The sequence below is a fragment of the Chaetomium strumarium genome (assembly GCF_033439665.1).
Source record: "Chaetomium strumarium strain CBS 333.67 chromosome Unknown B0T15scaffold_1, whole genome shotgun sequence".
Classification (NCBI taxonomy): Eukaryota; Fungi; Ascomycota; class Sordariomycetes; order Sordariales; family Chaetomiaceae; genus Chaetomium; species Chaetomium strumarium.
Genome location: NW_026944429.1, coordinates 4,736,938 through 4,750,086, shown reverse-complemented (window position 1 = coordinate 4,750,086; position 13,149 = coordinate 4,736,938). Strand labels below are relative to the sequence as shown.

General features: G+C 56.6%; 4 protein-coding genes across 4 annotated transcripts; 3 read left to right on the top strand and 1 right to left on the bottom strand.

Annotated features, from left to right (window-relative positions):
• Positions 1-142: 142 nt before the first annotated feature.
• On the top strand, positions 143-2,483 carry B0T15DRAFT_507437 (uncharacterized protein; the record flags this gene model as incomplete). The annotated part of the gene is made up of 2 exons (XM_062867650.1): positions 143-193; positions 261-2,483. 2 exons carry the CDS (start codon positions 143-145, stop codon positions 2,481-2,483), a joined length of 2,274 nt encoding a protein of 757 aa, XP_062726584.1.
• A 1,315-nt stretch (positions 2,484-3,798) lies between these two features.
• On the bottom strand, positions 3,799-5,711 carry B0T15DRAFT_50720 (T5orf172 domain-containing protein). Its single transcript, XM_062867632.1, has one exon. It carries the CDS (start codon positions 5,434-5,436, stop codon positions 3,886-3,888), a length of 1,551 nt encoding a protein of 516 aa, XP_062726583.1. The 5' UTR covers positions 5,437-5,711; the 3' UTR covers positions 3,799-3,885.
• A 1,961-nt stretch (positions 5,712-7,672) lies between these two features.
• Positions 7,673-8,884, top strand: B0T15DRAFT_50688 (uncharacterized protein). Its single transcript, XM_062867615.1, has 2 exons — positions 7,673-8,613; positions 8,742-8,884. Exon 1 carries the CDS (start codon positions 7,795-7,797, stop codon positions 8,407-8,409), a length of 615 nt encoding a protein of 204 aa, XP_062726582.1. The 5' UTR covers positions 7,673-7,794; the 3' UTR covers positions 8,410-8,613; positions 8,742-8,884.
• A 186-nt stretch (positions 8,885-9,070) lies between these two features.
• B0T15DRAFT_50623 (uncharacterized protein) lies at positions 9,071-10,699 on the top strand. Its single transcript, XM_062867558.1, has 2 exons — positions 9,071-9,514; positions 9,599-10,699. Exons 1-2 carry the CDS (start codon positions 9,284-9,286, stop codon positions 10,526-10,528), a joined length of 1,161 nt encoding a protein of 386 aa, XP_062726581.1. The 5' UTR covers positions 9,071-9,283; the 3' UTR covers positions 10,529-10,699.
• The last annotated feature ends 2,450 nt before the right edge of the window (positions 10,700-13,149 follow it).

The window sequence follows — 13,149 nt, the reverse complement described above, 5'->3', positions numbered from 1 at the left end:
TCTTCTTTCTTGCCGTTTCATTGTTCATATCATTGGCAAGCTCGCCTCTTGGCCTGGCGTCTTGTCCCCTTTTGAAGACACACTCACCCAGTCTATCGTTTCTTGACCAATATCGTTTCAAAAGCAGCAGCAACACTTCAAGATGAAGAATTTTGTTCCAGTGCTGGCGCTCGCCGCCGGCGTGACGGCTACAGTAAGTTCCACGGCTGACTCCTTACATGAAGCGGTATGAGGGAGACGACTGACACTGCGGCGTACAGTTCGACCGGGCACCCCCTTTCACCTGCCCGTCCAACACGGACAACAAGTGTACCGAGAAGCAGCTTCCCGGCTTCAGTTGGCTCGATCTGAACTTTGGCGACTTCAGCCAGTACGGCGACTTCAACTTCAGGGGCTGGAAGTGTGAGGAGGATGCTCAGGCCAAGAAGTCCCGGTTCGCTCCTCGCACCTTCGGTAAGAAGGTGATTGGCGGCACGTGCCACTCGGAGAAGCACAAGTCGCCGTCTTTTGGCTGCGGAGCCAACATCGACAAGTTCTCTCTGGGATCCATCCACGTCAAGCCCGAGTTCGACTGCGATCTCGAGTTCCACTATGATATGCCGGATGGGTCGACTTGCAAGCACCGGAGCCGCTGCAGCAAGTCCGGCACCACCGTGCGCAACAGCCAGTGTGGTGGCGCCAAGAACGTGACCATTGTCTTCCCTCCTCAGCCCAACAAGCCCAAGCCGAGCTGCAGCATCCAGGTCCCGACCATCTCCTTTGACTGCAGCACTGCGCAGACCACCAAGACCAGGACTAGCAAGACCAAGACCAAGACCAAGACCACCGAGGCGCTGACCACCACTGCTCCCGCTGTCGGGACCACGACTACCTCGGAAGCCGAGGCCTCGTCGACCAGCACCAGCCCTGCCGAGACCATCAGCTCCGTCGCCCCTGGCAGCACCAGCACCTCGGAGGCTCCTCAGGTCACCAGCACTGCTTCTGTTCCCGGCGCGGAGAGCTCCACCGCCACCGTGCCTGGCCAGGAGAGCAGCACCAAGCCGGCTGAGGGCAGCAGCACCAGCGAGGCCCCTGCCACCAGCTCTCCCGTCACCAAGACCGTCACGACCAGCTACGACAGCACGTCTACCATCTTCACGACCAGCATTCAGACCATCACCTCGTGCGCGCCCACCGTCACCAACTGCCCGGCCAACTCTGTGACTACCACCATCGTCACGATTCCCGTGTCGACCACCATCTGCCCTGTGACTGAGACTCAGACCATCATTGAGAGCAGCCCGGTCACCGTCCCTGGCTCTGGCCCCTCTGCCTCTGCCTCCGTCTCCATCCCTGGCTCTGGCCCCTCTGGCTCCGCTTCTGTCTCCGTCCCTGCTCAGGAGAGCAGCACCAAGCCGGCTCAGGGTGACAGCACCAGCGAGGTCTCCCCTGCCACCAGCTCTCCCGTCACCAAGACCATCACGACCAGCTACGACAGCACGTCTACCATCTTCACGACCAGCATTCAGACCATCACCTCGTGCGCGCCCACCGTCACCAACTGCCCGGCCAACTCGGTGGTCACCACCATCGTCACCATTCCTGTCTCGACCACCATCTGCCCCGTCACGGAGACCCAGACGGTTGTTGAGAGCAGCCCGGTCACTGTCCCTGGCTCCGGCCCCTCTGGCTCTCCCTCTGCCTCGACCCCTGTGGCCGGTGGCAGCAGCAGCAGCGCTGTCAGCTCGGTCGCCCCTGTGGAGACCCTCCCTTGCCCCGGCGTTGTCCCGTCCTGCCTGAACACCTTCCTGTTCACCACTGGCTGCTCGTCCAACACCGATGCCGAGTGCTACTGCCCTGACGCCACCTTCGTCAAGAACGTCTACGACTGCCTCTACGCCCACGGCGAGACCGATGAGATCGTTGCCGAGGCCATTGCCTACTTCCAGGGCATCTGCGGCAAGTTCGTCAACGACAACCCGGCCATCGTCACTGGCCCCTCTGTCACCTCCTACATCACCGTGACGGCCACCCCCACCGCTGCCGTGCCCGTGACCACCGTCGTTGTTGACGTGACCACTGTCGTGCCCTGCACCAACGACGCCGGCGAGGTCATCCCGAGCTCCAGCACCACCGTCACTGTCAGCACCAGCATGACTGTGCCCCAGATTGGCTTCACCACTGCCCCGGCTGGCGGCGTCGATGTCATCCCCATCACCTCCGCCCCTGCTGCTCCCGGCAGCGGCTCTGGTGCTGAGACCTCTGCCCTGGCTCCCGTCCCCGGTGCCCAGACCTCCGTTCCCGCCGGCGGCGCTGGTGGCGCTGTTACCACTGCTCCTGCCGCCACTGCCCCTGGCGCCGGCAGCAGCGTCACCGTCCCCACCGGCACCGGCTCGCTCCGCCCTAGCGCCAGCAGCCCTGTCGTCATTGCCGGCAGTGGCCGTGTCGGCGCCAGCTTCGGTCTGGCCGCTGTCGTGGCCTTCGTCGCTGCCGTTGCCCTCTAAAGGGTCGGTATGACTTCGAAGCCCTCCTTCCATGTACAATAGCGTTGTCAACGACGACACAACCAGACAATAATCTAATTCTTACGGTCCTTACGAAGCGAACTGCATTGCATCAAAGAGAGTTTCATCCCGGCGGTCGGGCTAAAAAGCCTTGGGCGGTTTCCGTTTTTGTTTTGCTTTTTCTTTTTCATGTGTTCTCGTTCCATCTTTTGTCCCGCGGTGGAGAAAAAATAGCACAGGGACTGGGGGGGAAGGGAAACCAGGGGTATAGACAAGCAGTGAGGGAGGGAAGGGCATGAGGCAAGCAGAAAAAGGGTTTATGATGACCTGATCTTGTCTCAAGGAGGCCCCCTGTGTACAATAAGTTACGCATAGTGGTTGCCTATGCTGCTGGCACACTGTACATAATAGTTAATACCCCGACCCCCAATGGCTTGACCGCATCTGATTGTTCAACTGTCGGTGAGAACTTGGCTACCTGCATGAGAGGTGATACCTTGCCGAGTGATGAAGGCTACCTAGTTCTCTGCTATGTCTTGTGAGATGGTTTGGCCATTGTGAAAGCCTGTGCGGGACTCTGTTCCCGAGCTGCCAAAGGTTCCATTTTTCTTTCATTGTAGTCTCTCCATCGTGCTGATATACCGGTATCTTGTACATGTATATATTGTACACTGGAATATATAGTCGGTCGTCGCTCCAGAACGCCTGTCCCACTGCCCTTCTCTCTAGATATCTGACAAGTTGCTCTAACCCAACTATGTATGAAAATCAACGCGGAGCAGACGGAGAGCTCTAAGCAGACCACACCCACCTTCACACTTACCTTGCAAGATTATCGCCTCGGCCGTCGCGGGGGCGCATCATAGTCGTTGTCGTCCTCATACTTCCTTTGCCTAGATCCTGTAGCCAGAGCCCTCCGGCGACTGCCCTGCTCAGACTCATATTCCTGTTCAGAGTCTTCGGAGTCACACCTCTCTCGTTTGGATTTCCTAGCGAGAGACCGCCGGCGACCACTCGCGTCAGAATCATATCTCCGTTCAGGAGTGCTTTCTTCCTCGTTTCTACTCCCGGTTCCGAATTCGCGACTCTTAGCACTTTCGAGGCCGCGTCCATGTCGTTGACATCGCGCATCGTAGCCGAGTCCCTCGTCACAGGAATCTTCCGATCCGTGGTGATCCCGTCTGCGTCGATGCTGAACCAACAAGTTTGAACCCTTTGCTGTCTCCATCCGCACTTCTTTTCTTCCGCTCTTAGCAGCCCCCGTTTCTGTGCTATCAGAAGATCGGCGAGTTTGCTTCCGCGTGCTTCCTCGGAGCACGCCTTCAGAGGAACGTTGTCCTGGTACGCATGTTGCCCCAACTTCGAGTGTCCCGTCGTCACAGTCATCTTCCTCACACGCCTCTTATTCCTCACAGTTGTCTTCCCCGTCGGTGGTTACCCAAGCTCCAACGAAGATCTCCGGTTCCCGTCTGCTCTCCAACGCGCCCGGATCATCCAAGCGCAACGGCCAACCAGGAAGAACGCCGGTCCGTAAGAAAAAGCAACAACACCCTGACAAGAGGGTCGCAAGTGGCAGGAAGCCACTTTCCCTTTCCCCCGAGACGAAGCCGACGAGCCGCCGAGACAGCCAGCAGGCCGCTGCAGATCGGATCTCGCCCACCTTCCTCAGCGTGCAGACCAGCGACACCACAACCACCAACAAGCCCACCCATGGCGGGGCATCCCAGTCCCACGTCAACCAGAGGATCCGCAGCCCCTGGAGCACGCAGCACACCTCCCACGCGCAGCGCCACAGTCCCGCCCACGCCTGGCGCAGGTCGTACCAGAGCCAGGCACCGAGCGAGGGGGAAACGAAGGCATCCCAGTGCGCTAGCCGCACTTCTAGACCTGTTGTTGCCGCCGAGACGTCATCGACGCTCATCGAGTGCTGCCGTTCGAGACGGTCCAGCCATTCCGGCTTGATTGGCCCGGTGGTCGTAGGGCAGATAGCCTGAGAGATGGCCGACTTGGCTTGAGGCCCAGGAGCGAGAAAAGAATAGGGGTGGTCCCGCCAGGGGCGCTGCTCGCAGAAGCGAATCCAGTGCCGCACGACGCGGTGGGCGACATTCTCGTCCACGGCGAAGTACTCGCGGTGGCGCTTGCGGCAGGCGCAGTCGATGGGGTAGCAGCGGTCGCGCAGCTCGAGATGGGCGAGCTGCTCGACGAGCTTGTAGTACGTCTTGATCTGTTGGTGGTGGTGGTGGTGGTCGGTGGTGGACGGCGGCGGGAAACGGATGTCGCTGCTGCAGGTCCGCTCGATGGATTTCCTGCGCTTGTCGACGTCGCCGTCGGCCGTGTGGCCGATTTTCACAAGGCGTCTGCCGTTCTTGTGCGTGGCGGCCAGGACGTAGACGAAGCCCGTCTTGCCGCGGGTGTCGCTGATCCCGACTTCCTTGCGGATCAGGCGCCCAATGGCGGCGTTGATGGATTGGGAGGGCGTTCCTGCTGGGGAAAGAGTTGGATAGCTGACGGACCGAGCCTTGCTCACGGGAGTTACGGGAGGGTTCGCCTTTGGGGATTGTCGCGGGGCGGGTAACGGGGTAGATGCTGGCTCGTCGTCCGAAGTAGCATCTAGTTCGATCGGCGCGTTGCTGCTCGTTCCCGCAAGCATGGCCCTTGGCGGTGCAGGCGCAACGAGTTGGCTTACCGGCGCTGATACAGAGCGGTATCGAGGGGGTTTAGGGGGTGTGCGCTTCATTACTCCTGTTGAGGGTCTCCGTGGGTGTTTCTTGGATTTGGGACTGGTCGTTGAGGGCTGGCGCAAAGGATCCCGTCGCACTGAGGCCTTCTCAACCCGGCCGTCGTCACTGGCGAAGTCCATATAGCCTCGTTCTTCTTGAGCTCGTGCTCCGTCTTGGGTACTGATCTGGGCCGGAGTGATGATGGCGAAGTCACGACTGGCACTTGCAGACATACCATTGGATTCCACATTCTGTCACTCGGCATGCGCTCTTATATTGGACAACTGCTCGATCGAAGGCGGTATGCCGCATGAATCTCGCCTAGAGACCTTGCAGCAGGGAGTGTTGCCTTCCAGAACCAACAGCTCTTGGCAAGGCATATCTGGCGGCGGTGCCCCTTGCGCTGCTGTGAGCGGCCGCTTTGCTCAGCCGCACCGCCTTCTGAGACCATTCGAGGTTGAAAAGAGTCCAATAGCATGACTCTTGTAACCGCCGCACCGGCACACAACCACTAGCCTTGTATGTACTGCTCAGGAATGCGAAACCTCCACAGTATCAGCGGTGGCCGCTGAGGGACATAGATGCCGTACGCCCGTGCTAGCCTTACCTAGGCCAGGCCGGAGAGATACTGCCCAGGTTTTGGAAGGGTACCTAGGTAGATAGTGTAAGTCAGATAGGTATGGTAAGGTAGATTATCTGTAGATGGAAAGGCAGTTCTTTCGCTGAGAGCGGATGACCTGCGTTCCCGTGTGTTGAGTTGCCGTAATGCAAACACCAAAGATTTAGCGATGACTGAGACATGGGCGCCCAACGATAGAAACCCGAGAGAGTTCCGGTCCGAACCTTTGTAGCCTACATGTAGAGTGCCACAGAGATGCAGGAGCCGGGGAATGCTCAAGATGATGGATGCATTGGCCTGGTCGGTGGCGTGACATGGAAGTGCGTTAGGGCAGGCACCTTGTGGGTGAGCAGTGTCAAAATGGGTCTCTGTCAACTCTCAACCTTCTTGCTACCTAAGGTACTACACATCATTCACGACACGCCTACTAGCATCAATACCTGCGTACCTACCTACTTACCTATCTACACTAGTTCATTCAAATCAACGCAGTTTTGCCCGACCATCCTCGGTTCTACCGTCGCCAGCCCAGGTGTTGTTTCTAACTGAATGAAGATGACATCATGTTACGATTCTGTGCAGGGGCAAAGCGAGGCGCCCTCGTTGCCGACTACCTGAGTCTCCTTTCTCTTGAGAAGGAGGTAGCGCATAACCCAACAATAGGTATTGTTGCATTATTAATTACTGTAGTATGCTGCTTCGATTTCGGCTCGCCTTGCGAACACCAGGATCGACTTCAAAAGATCGTCGGAAGTTGGAAGTGCGCTGCGCTGCTCGTTCAGATCGCGGGACCCCGCCCCATCTGCCGTTCTTAGCCCAGGGATAACCCCGACCGGCCACTTAAATACAGTTGCAGCCCCAGACCCGCTCTCGATCGAGCCTCGCTCTTCGGCATCACGGTGGTCGTCAAGACTGATGAAAAGGGTCGGGTAAGAAAAATTTGCCATCTGCATCTGTTCTCCTATCCGACCCCGTTCTTCATTATGTGCGGCATTCAGGATTTTCTTCTGAGCAGCATTACTACTAGTAGTATGAATTGGCGTAACGGACCTGCAGATATTGACTCGGCGAGTGCTATGTCTAACGTTAGCTCTAGTACCTTACGCACTACTACAGCTGCACCTGGAATCGCGTTTGTTCGCCCTGCTACCGACCGCATCTCGCGTTGAATCTTAGCCAAGACGAGGCAGGAACCGTTCCTGTCAATGCTGCAACCCTCAGCTTCCGCGCATGACAACGAGCGGGAATTTCCGGGCAGGTCATGGTTCACCAATGCTGGAAACAGCGCACCTTCCCCTGTCTTGGGAAGTATGTGGATATGAGCAGGACCCAAGAGAAGGCTTCTAGAAGCGGGAACGGGAATGCCAAGCCCCGTGCAGCTCGAACCTCGTGGACTCGGATTTCAAGTTGGATCTAAGGCTGTACTCACGGTAGAAATACCTCCGTAGTGTAAGAGCGAGCCTTTTGCTGTGTGGACGAGCTTTGCCCTGGCAACCGAGTCATGCGGGCCGGTATCACGGCATGAACCAAATGCAACACTCCCAAAGTCGTTATTTAACGGGTTCCCACTGACCTGCCGCGGGACGAGATGTCGGAAAATCGCTCTTTACCACTGTCGATGCAGCGTTCGTTATGCGGTCATCTGTCACGGTACGCCCTTTCTGAACGGGCCGATGGTTTGGTGCTACCAAGACGACCTTGTGGGTAGGTAGTTGAACCTGGTTCATCAGCCCGGGATTTGGCTGGCCTTGATAACGTTAATTCACGCCTGATAGTCTGTCCCTGACTGTTTACCTACTAGTAGTACAGCTGTGGAGTGTCAGACATTTTTCTTGCCACTGTGGATTTCTTTCTCTTCTCGATCGTCTTCAAGTCTTCGAAGGTCGGATCGGGTTTCGGCAACGGACGCCCTGGAACCCGACCACCGAACCATGACAAGCTCACGTCAGAAGCGGAATTTCGCAGCTATCTTATGTCGGAGCCGAAGTGGAAAGTTATCAGGTACATACCTATGGTCCATGCAGCGTGTGAACAAAGGTTCAGGCCATTGCTGCATGGTCATCGCACTGCATCGGACTCTGACGCTCTGCACTTTGAGAATGTCAGCGATGACTCAAGAAGCAGCTGTGATTCGTTCCAGTCGCGAATTGCGAACAAAAACACCCTGGACCTGGAGGTGGAGGCTGGACGACGTCCCAAGTTCACAACTCTCCCAGGGCTGGACGAGCGAGCAAGGCGACGCGGGGCGGAGAAGCGCTTACACAGTACGTACTGTACCGCCTTACAGTACAGTGTACTCAGGGCCGGTGGTCGGCATTTGACCCTGGAGAAGCCCGATGCGTGTATCGCTAAGTACCTCGATGTACCAAGCTCCCCACTTCGGAGAGCGTTATGGGACCATCCTCCCACGATCGAAACCTCTTCTCACGCCGCCTTTCACTTGCCTCTCAAGCTTCCCGACGTGCTTCTTCCAGCTCCACTTCGCCTCGCTGATGCTTTGCCGTCGCTGCATTGCTGCCGCGAGTCGTTGCTCGTCCTCCTTCCTATGTTCTATGACGCATTTCTTTGCTTGCTTCCCAGTTTGTAACGCTCAGGTAAATCGGGGCGGGAGCGGATCAGAAGCTCAGGGATCGACTAATAAGCGATCCGCCAAAGTGGAAAGCGGAGCGCCAGATAGAATCATTCTTTGATCATCAGGACGCAAAAGTCGCCTGAATATCACCGCAGCAATGGTGATCGAGGGCGGGACCACCTACCCTTGTCCAGGAATACGTCACATGTCCACGTACATGTAAGTACATGCATGCCGGGACCTGGACAGGCCGCCAGTGTACCTTTATCGCAGCAACCCATCGCGAAACGGGGCGCGCTCTCGGACATAACGAACAAGCCGACCGCTAATACCACTCACAAACGCAGAGACACCCAAGCCCGAGCACATTTACCAGCAGTAGTAACTCCATGGCTGTCCATTTCTTATTAGCAGAACAATGACAAGGATAAGAGCCAATCCCATGGCCCCTGGCCCCCCGGTTGTCTTGTCTGTGTATTACACAACAGCAGCTCCAGGTAGCGGATACTCCCAGCCCTGCTCCAGTACAGCATTATTAATCGCCTACAGGCTCCTTCACCTGCTGCTTACTGTGGTACCTACCTTATTATGGTGGAAGCGGAAGTGACCCACGTACATACATCCCCCCTGGTCCTCGTCCGTCTTTCTGTCTGGAAAGTCCTTTTATACAAAGCTGTGCTCGGCCCCTCCACGCGCGTCCGTCTTTGGTCTCACTTACACCTTATACTCGACTCAACGGCCTCTCTGCCCCTTCTGCTTTGGACCGGACCGAACTATTAGCGTACGCATAATAAGATACCAGAAGATAGAAAGTGAACAAGACCACGCTCGTCCGTGTCGGAACCTCTCCAGTTCATCTCTGCTGTTGGTGGCTACCCGTCCGTCCGCTATGGACAGTCTCCCAACACCGCCGAATGAGGAGCTCGCCTCCAGACCACAGGCGTCCAAGCGGTCTCACGCTGGCTCCAAACCTGTGAAGACAATACATCGGCCGCTGAAGCGAACGAGCACACATACTCACCCTCCATCACCCGCACGAGACACCCACTCGCAGAACGGCGATGGGAGGCATAAGCGAGTCTGGAAGGCTTGCGAGAGGTGTCGTATGAAGAAGACGAAGGTACGATACCGAATCTACATCAACGAATTGGCCCCATTTCAAGCTTCTCTTGCCCCCCTGCTGACAAAGTGATTACGCGCGCAGTGCGATGGGGAGTTCCCCTGCAAGAGGTGTAAGGATGACGGGTTAATCTGCACGGCGGGAACGCGGAAGAAGATCGAGTACAAGCAATTACCACCAGGGTATGCTGAGGTGCTGGAAAACACCCAGTTCGTCCTGATCGCGACGGTCCAGAAGCTCTACTCGATGGTGCGGAACGGGGAGCCGTGGGACTTCGGAGAGCCGGAACTGAACGACCGCGGCCAGCCCGTGGTGCACAACGTGGCGGCCAAACTCGGCTGCTTGCGGCCGCATAGCGACCTGGATCTACCCATTCAGACCGTCTTCCCGGAAGACAAAGCAGGCATGGCCGAGCTGGCTCGGCAATTGAGCGAGCAGCATCAGAAGGAGGCAGCGCGGAACGCTTCACAAAACGGTGGCGGCAGCAGCATGCAAGGGCAAAGGCAAGAGGGGGAATTGACCGGTGGTGGCGGCCGCACGTACAACCGGACCGACCGCGCCAGCTCCTCGGCCGCGTCCGATGTGGAGCACTCGGACTTCGAGCTCGACACGGACTACCGCAAGGCCGCGTTCGGCACCACCACCGCGCTCAGCATGTCCCCCGCCAGTCTCAGCTATGGCGGCGACTTCGAAACAACACCGCTGTCGGCGTGCCCATCGGACGGCTTCCCGCCCAGCCAGCACCAGTCGCCCACGGTCCCGACGCAGCCCGGCAACTTCCCGTGGATGAGCAGTCGGCCGCCGTCGATGGATTTCACCGCCCAGCAGCTGTGGACGGCCGGCCAGAATTACCTGGACACGGACATGCTGAACGGGATGTTGCTCGGCTCAAATACCGCGATGAAGCCCCAGGTCTTCTCGTCCTCATGTCGGAATCCCGAGATCATGATGGGCATGGGCGATCCAACAATATACGCCGGCTACGACGAGGATGCTCTGCGGGCGCAATATTGAGCTTTTAACACTCCTACCTGAACAGAGACTTCTATGAATTAAGTAGGGATGATGGCTTTCTCTTTTTGGGCACGGAGTTCCGGGGCGGCGCATTAGGCAGGCATAGAGCGACTTCGTCGATAACGGCCTTTTCTTTCTATTCTCAACCCGGTTATCTTGGAGCTACTTATTGGGGTGTACGATTATTGGAACTATATGGGAAGGGCTTGAATGACAACGAAGGGGGATGGATATAGGGGATTTTGGAACGGGGACTGTGATCCCAGAAAAGTGCATAGGGCATATGCCATCCCAGGCTGCGAACCTGACGGTAATTACATCGATTGGCCAACTATTCCGTAATGTCAGATGAATCAGGCTCCAATGCCCCTGCCTCTCGATTTGTCTTGCGCGCGCATTCTCACAAACTCGTGCTTGAACCAACCATCATGGACGTAGCTTTCTCACCGGCCGGAGACATTGAGCAATCCAGTGCCTTGGGACAGGTCGGACCGCACAGCCCCACAATAAGCAGAAACGGGTTTCGATCCCATTCCCACAGCAGCCTTTTAGCGCCCTCGCAACCACCCGAGAAGTGCCCGAGCCCACGGGTTTGGGTTGCTTTTCTACATACAGCGTTATGGTTGGCTAGTTTCTGCCCGCGATCGTTCTGTTAAAGGACACAAAAATGCTCCCTGAGAGCAAGCGCACGGATGTCCCTAGTTGAGGGGGGAAAGCAGTTTGTAATCATGCGTGATCTATAACCCGAACATGAATAAGCAGCACCATCACTAATAAAATTTCCGAACCGCGATGCTCTACGGTGGCCATGGAAACCTGAATCATACACTAGCCCTGAACGCAGCTGCTCACTACTCCATGGTGAAAAGGATCAACAAGTCTGGACTCTGGTGCGACCTCGCGCGCGCGGTGCCCCCCGACCCCAAGACCAGGTAATTACTCCTTTTCCTCCTTTTGGATGCCAATGGCAACCCTCCGCACCAAGAAGTCGTCGTCATGCTCTGGTCAAAGCCACAATCTGTAATTTCGGGAGAACGCCAATACGCGGAATTCGATCGCGCCGCTTCGCTGCGCTTTTCTTTCGGTGGCCGGGGGCAGAAAACGCGGGGTACTTTTTGCGACTCGGAAATACACGAGACAAAGGAGTCGGGCAAAAAGACTCGGACACGTGAGCCTACACAGTAGCAATCAAAACCATCGTCCCATAGATGGTCCGTCGAGTCAGATGCGTTGTACTACCTACCACGTAAGGGTTCTTTTATTGATAGGGCTGTGTGGCTGGTTTGGGGGTTGACACTCGGGGGCGCACTCCGTTCGTGAGCTAGTACCCTAGGAATCCCCCGAAGTCACGATCGGAGTCCTCAATGCTCCGAGCCCCGGAGCCGGGCCCATGCCGTCGTCCGCATTCTCCGCTGAGCTAACTTTTGTACAAGTCACATCAAAAACACCCGCAAACTCATCCTCCTCTCCTGTACGCCGCAGCAGGTTTTGTCTTGAAGCCACTACCTACTGTCTAGAGACCGAGCCATAGGAGTTGAGAAATCCGCAAGGAAGGTAACTGAATCCTACCTACGGAGTACTGTGTATACATCCCTACAGCGTAGGTACCGTATGCACTGAATGATTTCATCCTGACGCCGCCCGGGAGTGCGCCCAGCCTTGGCGCCGCGATGTCACACAAGACATCGCCGGTCACTTCAGGCCAATGAGACTGGGTGTGCTCGATGCGCCAATGAGGCCACGTTCGAGCCAAGCGACTTGGCCCTGGCGCTCGAACGTCGATTGTAACTCAAATCCAGTCCAATTTTTACGGAGTACCTCTGTACATACGCATGCGACAGATGTACTGACTATTTGAGATACCAAAATTCACCACTTTCTGGGGCCCTTCAGCAGCCATGACATGGCCCAAGTCGTTCTGCAGTGAGGTGGCGGAGTCGTTGAAAGGCGAATCAAAGACCTCCTTCGGCCGACGGATTCTGAGTTAAGTCCGGCATGCTAACGCCGTGCCGTTATGAATCATCGATATCTTTCCTTTCTGGGAGAAATCTAGGCAGGGGTTGAAGCTTAGGGCATCATGTCATCCTCGTCAGAGGGGTAGTACTTTGAGGTACGGTATAAATGGTATCGCCGAGCAACGTGGATGAAAAAGCCGCTAACTATCGCCGAACGTGTTTTGTAACTTTGTTGATTCTGAGTCGGCGATTTGCAAGCGAAAAGGAAAATCTTTTGACGCTTTTGGGAACCCCACAAATGCAGGAAGAAAAAAAAGAAGATAGGCCGCAAGAGTGGAAAACGGGAAAGAAGACGAGAGAACCGTGTGTTGTCGAAAAGGGGAACCTCCGCTCGCCAGCGGAGTCTGTGACGGAGTCGGCTCCGGTCGAACATGCCTCATCGGTCCGCGGATCCATGGAGCATCCGCCGGCCAAGACAACGTGCGCTTTCTTGGTCCTCGGAGTGCCGAGCCTTCGCCAAGCCGGCAGGCGCACTGGACGGTTGGATGCTTCCCGCTAAAACCTACTTAGGTACGTACGCCATGAGGAAGGAACTTACATATAATGCACTAAAGCGGCGAAATGATGCCTGTTCCGGAAAGATAGGATTGAGGCGGGGTGCTCTAG

Bases quoted from the DNA above. Each gene is read 5' to 3' on its own strand.
- B0T15DRAFT_50720 (XM_062867632.1), bottom strand. From the start codon at position 5,436: ATGTCTGCAAGTGCCAGTCGTGACTTCGCCATCATCACTCCGGCCCAG.
- B0T15DRAFT_50688 (XM_062867615.1), top strand. From the start codon at position 7,795: ATGTCGGAGCCGAAGTGGAAAGTTATCAGGTACATACCTATGGTCCAT.
- B0T15DRAFT_50623 (XM_062867558.1), top strand. From the start codon at position 9,284: ATGGACAGTCTCCCAACACCGCCGAATGAGGAGCTCGCCTCCAGACCA. The intron at 9,515-9,598 runs GTACGATACCGA...TTACGCGCGCAG, and splicing joins GTCGTATGAAGAAGACGAAG to TGCGATGGGGAGTTCCCCTG.